General features: G+C 45.4%; 1 protein-coding gene across 3 annotated transcripts in view; it reads left to right on the top strand.

Annotated features, from left to right (window-relative positions):
• The window catches only part of LOC147896750 (Rhomboid-related intramembrane serine protease family protein), an 83,065-nt gene that overhangs the window by 23,917 nt on the left and 41,224 nt on the right, over positions 1-17,924 (top strand). For all 3 annotated transcript variants that reach the window (XM_087381448.1, XM_087381447.1, XM_087381449.1), the window contains exons 3-5: positions 15,707-15,831; positions 15,931-16,016; positions 16,392-16,432. In XM_087381448.1, coding sequence (XP_087237574.1) covers positions 15,707-15,831; positions 15,931-16,016; positions 16,392-16,432 — 252 coding nt within the window. The remainder of the gene's footprint in view (positions 1-15,706; positions 15,832-15,930; positions 16,017-16,391; positions 16,433-17,924) is intronic.

The following is a 17,924-nucleotide window of genomic DNA, read 5'->3' as shown; positions in this document are numbered from 1 at the left end:
GCTCCATGAGTTGAGCTACCAAGGCGAAATTCATGGAGGAAGTCTTCATGTTTCTTTGAGACCACCGCGCTCCGAAACTGCTCTCGGGTATGTTCGTGACCTGTGAGTCTGCTAACGTCTTCAAATACCATTGAGGTAGCTTCTTCTCAGATGGATGTGCTTTGGATGAAGTTGACTTGGGAGCTGGCTCTGGAATGGCATGCTCCTCCTCCTCCTCCTCCTCCTCGGGGTCTTCAGTCGGCTGCTCCTCGCGAATGGTGACTTTGGGTGGGGGTAACGTTGGAAGTTTTGGAACCTCTTCGACAGGTTGTGGCTCGGTCTCTTCAAAGATCACATCCCTGCTGATAAGAATCTTCTTCTTGTTCGGGTCAAATAGGCTGTAGGCCTTGGACTCTTCGCTGTATCCCACAAAGATACAGCTCCGGCTATGGGGATCTAGCTTTGTTCGCTCATCTTTGTGTACATGCACAAATGCTTTAGAACCAAAAACCCTCAGATGAGATATGATGGGCTTCTTACCGTAATAAACTTCGTATGGAGTCTTGCCATCAACAGCCTTGGCCTTGGTTTTGTTGAGGATGTGAACGGCAGTGTTCACGACTTTACCCCAGTAGGCTTTCGAGAGATTCCTCCCTCGCAACATGGTCAACCTTGTCTTTGTGACGGTCTTGTGCTTCCTCTCAGCAACTCCATTCTGCTGAGATGTGCTAACTGTCGTGAGCTGTCTCTTAATCCCTTGCTTCTTGCAAAATCCATTGAACTCAGTAGAAGTGAACTCTCCCCCTCTGTCGGTGCGGAAGGCTTTGATTACCTCCCCGCTCTCCTTCTCTACCTGGGCCTTCAAGTCTTCGAAAGCCTAAGATTTCTTGGCCAGGCAGAATACCCATGTCATGTAACTGAAATCATCAACAAGTAAGAGAGAATGCCGTGAACCTGCGATGAATTTGTCGACATTGGGGTGCAAATGTCGGCGTGAACCAACTCGAGCGGCTTCTTGGCCCGTGACGAGGCCTCCTATGGGAACTTGTCCCTGTGTTGCTTGCCTTCCACGCAAGCCCTGTAGACACAATCATTGCCTGCAATTGGTGGAAGTCCATCCACCATCTTTGTCTTTTGCATCTCGGAGAGAGTGTCATAGTTGACGTGACGGAACCGCTCATGCCATAATGTGGATCTTCCATGGTCCCCATGCACCAATAGAGCATTGAGTCGATATACCCCATGCTCCTCGACACCTTGAGCCACCACTTGTCCGTTTGCCTTGGATGTGATAGTGACCTTGCCATTGTCGAATAATACCGACATATGGTGCTTGTCCATCTGACTGACAGACAATAGGTTCTTGCATGAGTTCGGTACATACAATACACCGGAAATCAATTGTAGGCCATCTCCTGGTGGTTCTAGTGATGCCCTATAGGCCATGGTATGTGCCTTGTAGGCATAAATATAGGCACTCGTAGTGTTAGTGCCTTTTAGGCCACCTAGGACACTTAGTCCTATGTGACACCTAGGACACTTAGTCCTAGGTTTAAGTACTTGTACCTTGTACTCCTTCTTTTCCCATTATCTTAAAAGATGTGACGGCAGACTCTATTGACTCTTTGCGACTTGCACTCTCTCTTTTCATTCATCGATCCTACAGTGGTATCAGAGCCACGTTTGACTCGTCTTTCTGCCCCCGGACTCCCTGCACCCCCTTCCGTACAGTCCATACGACTGTATGGACGATTGTACTCAAAGCTTGCATATAGGTCCGTACTGCGCTGTACATCTTTCGTACAAGCGTACGGAAGGTATTGTACCCATTCTGTACTTGCCAGATTGTACCTACACGTGTGAGCATACCTGTGTTTCGTACAACGTACATGAGTAGCTGTACAACGTACCTGAGTAGTCGTACAGATTTGAAACTACATCGTTGGACATCTTCTGTATAGGCGTATGGAAGGTCTTGTAACTGCGTAGTACATGTCTCCGTACAACCGTACACCATGCATCCGTACAACAGTACATTGGACTTCGTACCTTCGTTGTACATTCCGTACAGCCAGCGTAGTGTATTATGCATCCGTACAATTATACAGCTCATCGTACGTTGTACCTGCGTTGTATTTGCTCCGGGATTTGGTACAGCTTTTGCATGTGTGAAATCATTTGCAGAGTCTTCTCAAAATTTGGGGCTTTTGAGGGCTTTTGCTCTCCTTATCTTCCTTCTTCTGTTTGAAATCTTCTCAAGCCATTTCAACAGCTTGGAAAGCCTACATTTTGAGGTTCATACTTTGGGACAGGTGCACTTTTGCAGTTGCAAGCTTTGAGGCTATATTTTTTTTGGGATTTTCTCTGCACTTTCTTTTTTTATTGCAATACATTGGGACAGATTGGAGAACATTGAGTCACATTTGCAGGACATTGAGTCAGATTTTCAGACATTGAGTCTTTTCTGCAAGACATTGAGTTAGATTCGCATACATTGGGTCACATTTGCAAAATTTCAGCAAAATTTGGGGCTTTTTTGCATTTGCCCTGTTTTTGGCCTATTTGCCCTCATTAAATTTGGGGCTTTTGCGAGATTTGCTGTTTTTGCAGTGAACATTGCCTGCCACAGTCACATTTGGGTCAGATCTGCATTTGCCCTTTGATTTGGGTTGGAAATTTGCAGATATTTGCTGTCATTTTTTGGACATCCAGCTTTTGCAGTGATAGCCTTGAGGCTTTTGGGTTTTCAGGTCTCTTTCAGGGTATCACATTTGCTATGGCTGGGAACAATCAAGATCTATTTGGCGTTCTTCGTGAAGATGATAAGTTAAATGGCACCAACTATCCGATGAAGGCAATTACAAGAAGTCAGCATGAATGAAGGTGACTCTATGGATGCATACCTGACAAAGGTCAAGGACCTCATGGAACAACTTGCCCAACATTGATGAGGTGGTGCCAAATTCACAGCTTGTCAGTCCCACATTGAATGGACTGCCAGATGATACATATCAAGGGTTTGCTACAACCCTTCGATTAGTGGCCATGGGTAATCCAGACCACTATTCTTTTGATCAGCTAGCTACTTTGCTTTTGCAGGAAGAGCAAAGTAGAGCTAATAGACAAGCCATTATTCATGATCATGCATTTGCTTCACAGCAGACAGGAAGAGGCAAGGCTTCCAAGCCTATGGGCAAGCCAAAATCTGCACATAGCAGCTGCAATTCCTCCCATGCATCTAAAAATACAGAAGATAAGTCAAAGAAGAAAAGATGCAACTATTGTCACAAGCGTGGACATGACATTTCAGAATGCAGGAAGCGCATTGCTTTGGAGAAAAAGAAAGTAGGATTGACAGTTAATGCCTCTCATGCTATTGAGTCCCATGAGCCAGCAGATGCTTCAGATGCACATGCTCTTCAGGATGATTGGGCATGGGCTGTCCATTGCTCATTTGATCCCTCCAAAGCTGATGCATTCTTTACTGCTAATGATGCTTAGTCCTGGTACTTTGATAGTGGTGCTTCCAAGCATGTCACATCTTGCAGACAGTTGTTTCATTCTTTAGCTGATGCACCTCGAGGGGGGACTGTCACATGTGCTAATAATGCTTCATATGCTGTAAAAGGAATTGGAGATGTGTAGCTCACATCTATTTCAAGTCATCCTGTCACTTTGACAAATGTTCTCTTTGTGCCTGGAATTGAAGTCAACTTGATCTCAATTTCAGCAATTGCTACTTCAGGTTTCAGAGTGATTATTGATGGCTACAGATGCCTTGTTTATGATCTTCGTGATGACAATGCCATAGTTCTCACTGGCACTTTGCAAAAGGGGCTTTATCACCTTGATCACCACTCAGCTGCACTTTATTGAAGCATTGGCAATTTCAGATTCACAGCTTGCTGAAACTCATCTTTGGCATGAGGGAATGGGTCATCTCAATTATAGAGCTCTTGCAAAGCTACATTCATAGCAGATGGCAAATGATGTACCTCAAACTCACACAGTTTCCAAACATGTGTGTGAGGGTTGTCTTTTGGGTAAGATGCATCGGTTTCCTTTTCAAAAGAATTGTCCAAAACTCTCACAAAGGAAATTGCAGCTAGTGCACAGGGATGTGGCCCAATGAGGACAAATGCCATTGGAGGGTACAAATATTTCATGACTCTCATTGATGATTTCACAAGATATTGTTGGATATATCCTTTAAAAGCCAAATCTGAAGTTTTCTTATGCTTTCAGAGGTGGCTGAATATGGTTGAGAATGAATCAGGATGCAAGCTTGTCACCCTCAACACAGATAGGGGGGGAGAGTAAATGTCAAAGGAGTTTGATGCATTTCTGTCTTCACGGGGCATTATTCACTCATGCACTACTCCTTATACTCCTCAGCAGAATCATGTTTTTGAGAGGAAAAACAGGTCCACAATGGAGATGGCCAGATGCATGCTTAAGGCCAAGTCTTTGCCCAATGAATTTTGGCTTGATGCGGTGATGTGTGCCAACTATGTGCGGAATAGATCACCTACACGGGCATTGAAGACTGTTACACCTTATGAAGCATGGAAAGGCAGGAAGCCTTCACTTTCACACATGAGAGTTTTTGGGTCTCTTGCATATGTTCATGTACCATCTCAGCTGAGACATAAGCTTGATGACAAGGCAATCAAATGCATATTTATTGGTTACAGCCAGGAGAGCAGAGGGTATCGGTTATACCAACCAAATACTGGGAAGATTATTGTTAGTAGAGATGTAATCTTTGCTGAACATTCAGCTTCTCCTCTTGTGGACTGCAAAGCTAAGCCAGATGTTGACATGTTTGATGCCTTTGAATCTTGGTTACCTTTGCCATCCTCAGAAGAGGACTTTGACTAGCAACATGAGCCTCCTACAGGCCCTCCACCAAGCAATAATCAGCCACTACCTCATGCTGATTTGCAGGTTTCTCTTCCAGCACAAAATAATCCCACTATTCATGATGCAGTCATTGAAGAAAGAGCTGTCAATAGACAGAAAAGGCAAGTTTCCAGATGGCTTCTTGATACATTGAGGGACAGCAAACAAGATCAGCCTTTTGCTGCCCGGACAAGATCAGGGAATAGACAGCATGGTCACTTTCTTGAGTTTGCACTCCTTCCTACAGCTTGCAATGAAGAGCCTCTGTGCCATAAAGATGCTTTTGAAAGCAAAGAGTGGATGGATGCAATGAGAGCTGAGTTACATTCCATTGCTAAAAATGACACATGGGAATTAGTAGATCTCCCCCCCGGCAAGCATGCCATTGGAACCCGGTGGGTCTACAAATTAAAAAGAAAGTATGGATCGCCACAAAGCCCGTCTTGTTGCAAAAGGGTATGCCCAACAACAAGGCATTGACTTTGAGGAGACCTTTGCTCCCACATCAAGGATTACTACCATTAGATGTGTCATTGCCATTGCAGCCCATCATCATTGGCAAGTGCACCAGCTTGACATCAAAACTGCTTTTCTTCATGGGGATCTATAGGAAGAAGTCTATGTCACACAACCTCCTGGCTTTGAGGTTGTTAATTCTGAAAATAAGGTATGCTGGCTTAGAAAAGCCCTTTATGGTTTGAAGCAGGCACCCAGAACATGGTATGCCAAAATTCATGCACACTTACTATCTCTTGGTTTTCAGAATCGTCCCACAGAACCCACTCTTTATGTCCGCGGGAGTTGATTTTTAGTGCTGATTTTGTATGGATGATATGCTCATCACGGGCCCAGATACTCAGCAAATTGCAGCTTTCAAGGCTGATTTGCAGCAGGTTTTTGAAATGTCAGACATGGGACAGCTCCATTATTATTTAGGCATTCAGTTTGCTCATGTTGAGGGGGGTATCATGATGTCTCAGTCCAAGTATATTGGACAGCTCCTTGATCGTTTTCAGTTTGAGGATTGCAAGCCAATCTCTACTCCAGTGGACCCTGGCTTCAAATTCTCAGCTCATGATGGGAGCCCACCATGTGATATCACTCTTTATCAGCAGGCTGTTGGATGCCTTATTTATTTATGTCACACCAGACCTAACTTACAGTATGCAGTATCTCAGCTCAGCAGATTCATGCACATGCCCAGTTCACAGCATTGGTAGGCAGTGAAGAGAGTCTTCAGATATCTCAGAGGAACTTAGGATTTAACCCTCTTCTATGGTGATTAGGGTTCACTTACCATGCATGCTTACACGGATAGTGACTGGGCAGGATGTTCCGACACCAGAGTATCACATACTGCTCTGGTCACATATTGGTAATTGTTTTTTGCTTGGCAATTCATGTATCTCTTGGCTCAGCAAGAAGCAACCAACAGTTGCCACATCTAGCTGTGAGGCTGAGTACCGGGCAGCTTTTACTGCTACAGTAGAGTGTGTTTGGCTTCGAGAGTTACTTACAGATCTTGGTTACTTACAAATCTTGGTATTTGTCAGACATCCTCCACTATTGTCTACACTCACAGCCAGAGTGCTTTGGCCATTGCGCGTAACCCAATGTTTCATGCGCGTACCAAGCATATTGAAGTTCACTATCATTATGTTCGGGAGCGGTTGTCAGCATGAGACATAGAGTTGTCCTATCTTCCCATAGAGGACAACATAGCAGATATGTTTACAAAGGCACTTCCTCGTCCCAAGTTCGAAGTCTTCCGACAGGCTTTACACTTGGTTCCCTTTGTTACATGATCTAACATCCCTTGTACATTCATAGGTGGCTATATCCTTTTGGATGAACATGTGCCACCATGACCAAAAAATACCAGGTATTCTGAGACGTTTCCAGAATACTTCAGCCCATTCCATGGAGGGGGGTTTGTAGGCCATCTCCTAGTGGTTCTAGTGATGCCCTATAGGCCATGGTATGTGCCTTGTAGGCATAAATATAGGCACTTGTAGTGTTAGTGCCTTTTAGGCCACATAGGACACTTAGTCCTATGTGACACCTAGGACACTTAGTCCTAGGTCTAAATACTTATACCTTGTACTCCTTCTTTTCCCATTATCTTAGTTGATGTGACGGCAGACTCTATCGACTCTTTGCAACCTGTACTCTCTCTTTTCATTTCATCGATCCTACATCAACTCCTCGTTTCCTGCGGTCGTGATGAACGAAAATTTGTCGACACCCTTCATAAGGCATGACCGGTTATCCCCAACTGTGACCTTGGAATCGGGATGCGTACCTTCCATGGTTTTGAACCACTCCTTGTTGGACATGTGCTTTGAAGCTCCACTATCCACATACCAGCCTTCCTCTCCTTCACTGACTGCATAAGCGGAGCAGTACTCAGTGATGATGAAGAGGGTGCCGGTCGTGACGCTAGCGGAATGACCAAGCTTCTCGCAGTAGAAGCACTTCATTTGCCTCTTTTTCTCTGCATCCTCGGTCTTGTTTTTGTTCTTGGAGTCTTTGAACTTACCCTTGCCGGGCTTGTTCCTCGCTACGAGAGTCTTCTTTTTCGATTGCGTAAACAGCTCTTCCCGAGCCTCTTCCTGCAATAGTAAAGGCCCAAGCTCCCCGAATGTGAGAGGCTTGGTCCTTTGTCTTGCAGTGACCATAGTCACGAAACTCTTAAAGCTTCTATGTAGCTTGTGTAAGATCAACAGTGCTAGTTGACTTGAATCTACCTTCTGACCAACTGCCGCGAGTTGGTCCCTCACCATCTTGACTTTTATAAGATGGTCATGAACATTGTCTGCCTCAGTCATGTCCAGATTGTACAGTTGGTGTTGGAGCATCAGAATCCGAGATGTATTGTCCGTTTCATACAAATCTTTCAGGATATCCCACGCCTCTACAGATGTCTCGGCTATCTGGATGTGTGGAAGAACAAAGTCCGCCGTGGTCCCCATGATTAATGCTAGGGAGTGGGCGTCTCTCTCTTCCCAATTCTCAAGCTCTTCACCATCCACTAGAATGAGAATCTTCCCCTTGTTGTCCAACAAGTCTTCTGGTTTTGCCTCCACCCCCATCGTTAGCTTCCACAACCTCCGGGCCACAAGATGGCTCCGGATCTTCATTTTCCAGATCCGATAGTTCAATCCGTCTAGTTTCCCTGACTCTCCGAAGTACGGGATTGTAAATGAGAGGAATCTGGAGGAGGAGGACGGAAGAGAAGGGGCTGAAGAGGCAACAGTAGAATCTTTGTCCTCCATCCTTGCTGTAATAAAGAACAGTAAACTGAATTTACAGCGGAGAACTTGACCATGCAGCAAACCTAAGTGTCGATTGGAGTCGCCTTCTAGCAGAGGTACTCCGATCTAGAGCTGTGAACCTAGCTCTGATACCATGTTGGAAATAGAGGATAGAATTACTCACACCTCACTTCCTATCTAGCTCATACAACACTCAGAAAAACTGAAAGAGAGATAGGACAAAACTCAGATATATTCCTCCACAATTGTGGGCAACAAAAAACTCAAGGGTGAGTGTGTACAAGCAGCCCGAGTGCTGTCAATGATGCTGAGCCTCTTCCTCTCCTTGTGCACTTGCCTGTGTGCAAGGCTCTAAGTGCAGCTGATGAGGAATGAGGGGAGAAGGGGTGGCTTTTTTATAGGAGGGGCTAGGCCCTCTCAATCTGGCCGACCAGGGAGTCGGCTCCCTGCCCAAGGCACCGACCTGCCAGCCCACCAACTGATCTGATTGGTTGGCCTTTGCTGGCTGGTCAGGCCGGCTTAGGCCAGCCCTATTTAAGGGCCCATAAGCCCTGCTTTATGGGCTGCTGTTGCAGCTGCCAACTCCGCCCATGTGCAGGTCCAAGAGTGCCTAGAATGCCGCGCCATCTTCATGCTGCAGCGTGGGTTCCCTGCCAGGTAGGTCTTCTGCCTTTTCACCTTCCCCTACCCCCTATGGTCTCCTGCCCCCTTGTCCCCTCAAATCGGGGGCTCATAGGTGGGGCAGTGACCTTCTAACATCCATTGTACGCATGTGGGTCCTTCCTTTAGGCTCGTTGCTCCATTTAAATGTGCTTTCCCCCTTAAAAGGTGGGTGAATTTAGTAGTCTCTTGTTACGCTCTAGCCGAGGTAGCATGACCTCGGAAGAATCAGTCGACATTTCCCTTATAGGATCTATCTTTGTAATATATGTGTTTGCGCTTTATGTAAATGATCGGGAGGGATTAATGTCAAGGTCCTAGGTGAGGGCTGATAGCACCAGACTAGATAGATCTGAGACCAGGGGCCTAGTGCAAAGAATGTGCCTAGGGGCAAGGAATTAAATGCATCCCAAGAGAGGGGTGAAATGTTGCATTAGAAAGGCCCTATATGGATGACATGTGGCATCTAGATCTATCTAGGGAATTGGGGTCTGTCAAGGCTTGTGAGAGAATGGAAGAATTGTGGATTTACGTGATTTTGATATAGCTCTCTTTGGCAGTTCGGCTGGGTGGAAAAGAAAGGTGCTACTCCCGTGATTTGCAGTAGAGCCTAGGACAGAGAAATCAGTTAACATTTGGTATCAGAGCCCAAGGTTGGGAAGGAGAGAATGAATTGACGCTGGTCAGCGGAAAGTCCTAAGGGAGACACCGATTGATGCAGCGGCCCGTGAGCGGCGAAATTGAAGGCTGGCTGGTCGACGAGCAGTGACGGGTTGATGGCGCTTGTAAGAGCTCACAAGCGGGATGTTCGACAATTGCTCAAGGATTAGTGTTGGCCGTCGCGTGGGTAGGGATTCACGTGAAGGGTCGCGTGAGCTCGTGAAGGACCTGTGTGCACGTCGTCCGGGGGAGTGGCCAGAACTGTCGGTGCACGGATTGGTGGTTTGGGAGCGCTGGTGGCGAATCACCCGAGGGTGACGACGAGAAGACTGCCGACGAGATCCGTGAGGAGCGGCGCTCACGTGGAAGGTTTTGACGTGCTGCGGTGATTCGACGCAGATGGTCCGTGGGCTGGGCGATATATTCGTCGACAGTCCATAGGTTGGCGTGGACAGCACAATCTGGAGGATACGCGACACCAAAGAAGGCTTTTTATTCGCAGGCAGACAGAGCGTGGAGGTTGCAGGAATTGGAGACTCGAACTGCTTGGAACAAAAAAAAGGGTGTGGCTGTTCGTGGATGACCAGGAAGCTCTCTTCAAACCCCATTAGTTTCATGTTGTTTTTTTCCCCTCCTTGATTTAGTCTGGTGAGGCTATATTTTTTTGTAGATAGGACCTCGTGAATAATCAGCCTGTATGAGGCTTTAATGCTGTAGTAAGGACAGATTATGCTTGAGGATATGCCTGTGGGCTTCAGTCAGAGTAAAATGCAGTAGTTTCCCTAGTATAGGGAAAGGCGGGATTGAATATATATGCCTGTGTCAAATACGTAATTAGTGTGCATGTCAGATTGCAGGAGTTCCCTAGTATAGGGAATTGTGTTCGGAGTGTCAGTACCCTGAATTGTGTCAGCTTGTGATTACAGTGTTCTAGGGGTGTTTTATTTATTATTTAAAAAAAAAAAAAAAAAAAAAAAAAGCCCCAAACCAAAACACCTACTGAACTAAATGGAAGCAGAAGAAGGAGCTTCCAGGAGGGACCCTGGTGAATCAGGAGTCCGGCCGACCCAGCAGGGATCGCGCCCAGTAGCTCACACTTTATCTGGCAGGATTGCATTGTTGGAGGATGCCTTGCAACAGTTGTTAGCGCAGCAATTACAAGCCAATGCAGGGCAGTCCGAACTTAGGAGAGTGCTACAGAGTATGTCTGCCAGACCTTCTCGAGAGGAGAAGGGAAAGGCTCCAATGGAACCGGAGTCTAGTGTCCATACGGTCGAGCCTAGGAAGGCTAAAGTGCCAAATATTGCAAATTACAGACCGGAAAAGTATTCTGGTCGGATGAACGACCGTAGCTCCGATGTCATTGAGACATGGTTACACAAATGGGACGAGGCGTTCGCCATTTGTGAGATCAGAAATGACATCAAAAAGATCCGCGAGGCCACCCATATGTTTAGTGAGGCAGCGGATCGGTGGTGGATTAAGCAACAAAAAGATGGCATAGCATCCACTACCTGGGAGGGGTTTAAAAGAGAGTTCAGGAAACACTTCTTACCTCCTGACGAGGCATCCCGAGCTTGGGATCAATATAGGAACCTTCGTCAGAGAAATTTATCAGTGGCAGAATACACTGATAAGTTTCGAGAGAGTGTAATGAAGGTTGACGAACCCCTGCCTCAATCAATCCAAGTGAAAGATTTCATATTTGGATTGAATGACCGAATAAAAATGGAAGTTCGGGCTAAGTACGCGAACACGCTAGATGATGCAATAGCTATAGCCCTGAACTACGAAGATGCCAAGGGCAGCAAGCCAAGTGGGTTTGCACAGGTCGGAACCCAGTATGGGTATCCGAAGAAATCTGGGTTTAAGAAGAAGTGGGCTAGTAGAGGGAGTGGTTCGCAGCCGAGTGGTCAAGCCAAGCAGGCGAGACCGGCTGAAACTCCTAAACCAAGTACCACCATTGGAGTGAAGAGAAAAGTAACTCCAATGGCAGCCCGGGCTTGGTCTAAGTCTCCCTTGAACCCGGAACAAAGGGAAAAAGCGAGGAGAGAAGGCTTATGCTTTGGTTGCCTTCAACCTCATCAGTGGAGAGATTGTCCACGTAATAAAGATCGTCGGATGGCTGAGATGGTGATCTCAGAGTGCGACGTGGAGATGCAGGGAAGTCCCAGAGCAGAAGAGATGCAGATTCAGCTAGCGGGATCTTCTCAGAGGTTAGTACCTTGTTTGTTCTGTGTGTCTGTTACTAAGTTAGTGACGAGTGCACCTGATAACATCCTATCTAAGCCCGCAGCAACGGGGTATACAGCCTTCAATGATACGGAGTTAATCAAAATGAAAGGGCAAGTGGCCAGTCATGATGTCATTGTGTTGTTTGACTCAGCGTCAACTCACAATGTGATTAACTCCAAGCTCGTGAAGAGGCTGAAATTAAAGACAAGTCCATCTGACTATGCGTATACAGTCAGGATGGCTGATGGAAGTTCAACTGAAGTATGGGACCAAAGGGTTACCCAGTTGGAGCTTCAGATTCAGGACTATACTGAGAAGCTTGATTTTGAAATAACCAAGCTTGCTCATGCGGATATAGCCCTGGGAATGGCGTGGCATTCTAGTAAGAATCCAGCCATTGATTGGAAAAAGCACGTATATCAATTCAAGATGAATGATGTGCTTTATGTCTTGCGAGGTGAAAAAGATATACCTCAGGGACCGTTGGTTTCCGTGATGGAAATCAGAAAGGCTCAAGTAGAGTTTTTGTACCTTTGCACCGCATCGGTAGAGCCGGTGGAGGAGTCTTCGGCTAGCACTGATGTTACGCAAAGTGGTGAGATGGCCAAGCTGGCTAATCTTATAACAGAGTTCTCTGAATGCTTTAGGGATGAACTACCTTATGGGTTACCTCCAGAGCGGAATGTTCAGCATAAGATTGAACTGATCCCGGGGGCAGAACCTGTAAATAGACCTCCCTATAGAATGAGCTTTACTGAAGAAGCGGAGGTGCGTAGGCAACTGGAAGAATACCTCAAGTTGGGGCAGATTCAACCAAGTTTTTCACCTTTTGCTTCACCAGTGATATTAAAGAGGAAAAAGGATGATACGTTTCGCCTCTGTATAGATTACAGAGCATTAAATAATATCACTGTTAAGCACAGGTATCCGATGGCTCGGATTGATGATTTGCTAGATGCATTACATGGAGCCGTGATTTTCAGCAAGATAGATCTTAAGTGCGGCTATCATCAGATCCGGATTAGAGCCGAGGATGTGCATAAAACCGCTTTTAGAAGCAGGTTTGGTCATTATGAGTTTTTGGTAATGCCCTTCGGACTTACCAATGCTCCAGCGACCTTCGTCATGCTTATGAATGATTTACTACGTCCGTATATCGGAAAGTTCGTAGTACATTTTATTGACGATATCTTGATATTCAGTAAAAGTGTTACTGAGCATTGTGAACACTTAAGGATAGTGTTCAGTACTTTGAGGAAAGCCAGTCTTTATGTGAATAAAAAGAAAACTATACTGTGTATGGTTAGGCATGAGTACTTAGGATTCATAATTACTCCACAGGGGGTAGAAATGGATCCGAAGAAAGTGGCTGCGATACTGACTTGGCCAATCCCTCAGAGTCTGACCGCGTTGCGATCATTCTTGGGATTTGTCCAGTTTTATAGAAGGCATATCAAAGGATATTCCGGAATAGTATCGCCATTGACTGATCTGACCTCAGATAAAGTACCTTTTGTTTGGGGGCAGAATCAACAGGAAAGTTTTAACACCATAAAACAAGCTGTGGTCTCAGGACCGGTGTTAAAAATAGTTGATCCCCAGAAACCGTTGTTCCTAGAAACCGATGCAAGTGGCATTGCGGTAGGAGCAGTCCTCCTTCAAGAGGGAAGGCCAGTAGCCTTTGAAAGCAAGAAGCTTTCTCCCTCTCAAAGGAATTGGCCAACTCATGAATTGGAGTTGTATGCTGTTATCCATGCTTTGAAAACATGGAGGCATTATCTGTATGGTTCGGAGTTTTATGTGGATGTAGATCATGATACTCTGAAACATTTTTGTAAACAGCCTGACTTGAGGGGCCGCCAAGCTAGGTGGGCAGAGCTCATGCAGGAGTTTAATCTAACGATTCGGTACCGAAGAGGAAAAGACAATAAGGTAGCTGATGCGTTATCTCGCATTATGCACAACCTGAGTTTCACGGTATTAGAGAGTGCTCTAATGACCGAGATCAGAGAAACTCAGAAGGTGGACGAGTTTGTCCAGAGCTTATGGCCTAAAGCTCATGTGTTAAAACCCGGGGAAAGTGAAAAGGATGACCTGGCATCCAGAAAAGGCCAAACTTATGCAAGATATACCATAAGGGATGGTATGCTAGTTAGAAATGGCAAGGTTGTAGTACCTGGTCAGAATGATCTCAGGCAGAGAGTCATTCGACAATGCCATGATAGCCCGTGTGCGGGACATCCAGGGGTCGAGAAGACATATGATCTCGTGAAGCGAGATTTTTTTTTGCCAAAGATGAAAAAGCATATTCATGAATATGTGACACGGTGTTTCTCGTGTCAGGTAAGTAAGGCCGAGCGGGTGAAGCCACCCGGACTTTTACAGCCCTTGGAAATACCACTAAGTAAGTGGGAGAGCATTTCCATGGACTTTATTGTAGGGTTACCTGCAACACAAGGAGGGTATAATTCTATCCTTGTGGTGGTTGATCGTCTAACCAAGATGGCTCACTTCATTCCGACTAGAGAGTCTGTTAGTGCCCCGCAAGTGGCGGATTTGTTTATTAGACATATATTTCGTCTGCATGGATTGCCTAGATCCATAGTGTCAGACAGAGATGTCAGGTTTACCGGTCATTTTTGGACAGCGGTATTTGAGAGGGCCGTGGTTAATTCTGAAAAGAATAGGCAGTGTAGCCTATAAATTAGAATTGCCACAGGGGTGTAAGGTGCACCCGGTTTTTCATGTTTCACGTTTAAAGAAATTTTTACATACTGGTGACTCACTAATCGAAGGTGTGGTTTTGTTTCAGGAGATAGAGGATATTGCAAGGCGCAAACCAACAAGAATCCTGGACCGAGGAACAATGCAAATACGAAATCGGAAGATACCCATGGTGTTGGTTGCATGGCATGGTCAGCCTCTATCCGAAGCTACCTGGGAATCCGTATATCAGTTGCGGAGAGTATTTCCAGACTTTATCATCGAGGACGCTGATTTCTGAAGAGGGAAGGAATGTTACGCTCTAGCCGAGGTAGCATGACCTCGGAAGAATCAGTCGACATTTCCCTTATAGGATCTATCTTTGTAATATATGTGTTTGCGCTTTATGTAAATGATCGGGAGGGATTAATGTCAAGGTCCTAGGTGAGGGCTGATAGCACCAGACTAGATAGATCTGAGACCAGGGGCCTAGTGCAAAGAATGTGCCTAGGGGCAAGGAATTAAATGCATCCCAAGAGAGGGGTGAAATGTTGCATTAGAAAGGCCCTATATGGATGACATGTGGCATCTAGATCTATCTAGGGAATTGGGGTCTGTCAAGGCTTGTGAGAGAATGGAAGAATTGTGGATTTACGTGATTTTGATATAGCTCTCTCTCTCATGCTTGAAGCTTTGGCAGTTCGGCTGGGTGGAAAAGAAAGGTGCTACTCCCGTGATTTGCAGTAGAGCCTAGGACAGAGAAATCAGTTAACATCTCTAGTCCCCTACCACAAATAAAACAGTTCCAACACATTTCACGCATGAATGGTCAGCCAATGCATGCATTCTTATGCTCTTGACTAGTCCCAGTCCTCTGTGGGCATCCCCACCAAGCATGGAAGTAATAACAAAATATGTAAATAAAGACTCTCTCTAATTGAGACAAAGGTCAGCCCTCTTGTCACGAAATTAAAGTATTTCTCTTGATTTCTTGGGATAAATACAATTTTGTGACATACTCTACATTAATCTCACCACTAACCAAGGTGGCCTTGATCAACATAGAGCGGTCATTTTGATTAAGCTTTAGATTTCTTAAAATCAAGGTCGTAAGATGTGCTGACACGCTGTATCACGAATAGATAGCTGTTTAGCTGATCTAAAGTTGGTATTACACCTGAAATCATCCTTAGGAGTGTTCTCTTGATGCTGTAAGTAAGAAGTTTATTGTTTTCAACATGCACACTGTCCTGATTTTTATTGTAAATTTGTAATGGTTTTTGGTCTCCCAGGTATAACATCACAGTTGGAACTTGAAAACTCAGATTATTCTGGACGGGGCCACAAGCCTGTCCATTCAATATACTGGTTGCTGCTTTTGAACATAGGCATTTTTGTTGCTGATCACGTGTTAAGGGTACTCTAACCTTGCATCCTCTTGTTGAGAACCTTTTTTGGTTTACACTTCAAAAGTATCACAAAATAAAGACCTTAGGTGTAATCTGGTTGGCTGCAGCTGGACACTATAAAAGTTCTGTATCTGTATCATGGCTGGCCCCGCTGGTATCAATTCTTCACAGCTATTTTTTGTCACTTGAATTGGTAAGACCTCACGTCTTCTCTACTTCCATGTTGTCTTTGCGGCTGGGAATGAGATTAGCAGAGTAGTTTGATGGCATAGTTTGACTTGCTATGCCCAAGCACTTTTACTGTCAGGCCAACTTGTTGCAAGCTCTATCCAATGCTTCTATTAAAATAAAAAGGTTCTTTCAGTAATGTAAATGTGTTGCTATGATTGGAGGATGCAGTGATGGAGAACCCTCTACGCGTTGAGAGCTATTGTATTGTTGGGAGTTTAAAGTGTTTGATTGTTTTATGATTATGAGTGCTTGTGATAAGAAGCATCTTCTCTTTAAAGAATTTCATTTTTCAACTTGCTTATTCAGTCGTGTGCGCTCCCAATCGCCCCCTGTGCAGGAACCATTTGTCAAGCAATTTATTCTTCTTATACATCTTTGGTGAGTTTTATCACTTAGAAATATTTAAGTCACCTTCACACACTTTTTTTTGGGGGGGCGGGAGGGGAGGGGGGGGGGGGTAATACTCACCTTCACACACCCACACAACCACACAACCACACATGCACACACCCACTTTTCTAAGTGAAATCTTATATTTCTGTGTGGGAAACCTCAAAAAGAGGTAAAACCCACCAAATAAGTACAAGAAAATTTTTTACAAGTAAAGCCTCAGAGCATAAGTCATGAGGCAGCCAAGTAAAAAGTTACATATCAAGCAGGAGGAGGATTAAACACAGCATCCTGTCTTGGAACATGTAGAGGCCTCCCCAAAAAAGCTGCAAGAGTAGGAAGATGCTGAAGAAGAGGTAGAGGCAATGCTTTGAGGGTAATCCAGACCGGACAGTGAGTTAGAAGAGAGGCAGACGGATCAAATAGTGGATCCTTGGGCATCACATAAGCAAAGAAACTAGCCCCATGAATACTAGCATGACTGACAAGTCGCTCCACCACATCAGTCGAAGAGCAGTGGGCATAATAAAAATCTTTGCTTAGAAAGACAAAGGAGGAAAGGCAATCCTGACCCAGTGCAACTTCAGCCCAACGACGAAGTTGAGTTGCAGATAAAACCCTGCCCATAAAGTAGAGACAGACCCCAAATTGCTGAGCCTGTCGAAGACCGGAAACCAGAAGGGCAGAGTCCAAAGAACAAACAAGATGTGAACCTGATGAAGGAACATTTGTGACAAAAGCAAAACACATATGGCGAAGAAGGTCCAGTTGAAGGGAAGACAAAGGACCATCCGCGATATCCAACTTTGCTGATTTAACCAAAGTGGAAGGAGGCAAATCACCACGCTTCCGCCGAAAGAAGACACATGCAGGAGGAGCAGAGGCAGAAGGGGGGGCTGAAGCAAAGAAAACGAAAGAGCCATCTGTTGGAGTAACAAGAAGAGGGGAGGAAGAGACACTGTACAAGACTCGGCGTGAGAAGAGCAAAAGGCTGCAGAGACAGAGGGGAAGACGAATTTGGTACGGAATCTGGCTGTACGAACATGGGAGCAGGTACAGAAGAAGGAAAAAGAACGGATAAAGGAACATGTACGGAGGGGGGAGGCTGTACAGACGACTGTACAGCAGGTACGGCTTGCGCAGGGGCAAGTGCAGACGGAAGATGTACAGGGGCTGAAAAATGGGGTACGGATGCAGGTGTAGTAGTAGTAGCAGGCTGTGGGCAAGGTACAAGGACAGGTGAGGGAGGGGCTGAGCTTGCCATCGCTCACACACTTTTTTTTTTGTGAAATCTTATATTTCTGTGTGGGAAACCCCAAAAAGGGGTAAAAACCCACCAATAAGTATAGAGTAAAAATTTACAAGTAAAGCCTCAGAGTAAAAGTCATGAGGCAGCCAAGTAAAAAGCTACAAGATTCAAAGTGGAGGAGGATCAAAGACAACATCCTCCAGTTTCAGATTGTTGCACACACCCACATCC

This window comes from Dipteris shenzhenensis, chromosome 11 (genome assembly GCF_047967505.1).
Source record: "Dipteris shenzhenensis isolate YYH24624 ecotype China chromosome 11, Dip_SZ_1.0, whole genome shotgun sequence".
NCBI lineage: Eukaryota > Viridiplantae > Streptophyta > Polypodiopsida > Gleicheniales > Dipteridaceae > Dipteris > Dipteris shenzhenensis.
The sequence above is the reverse complement of the archived record's forward strand: the minus strand, read 5'-3'. Positions and strand labels throughout refer to the sequence as shown.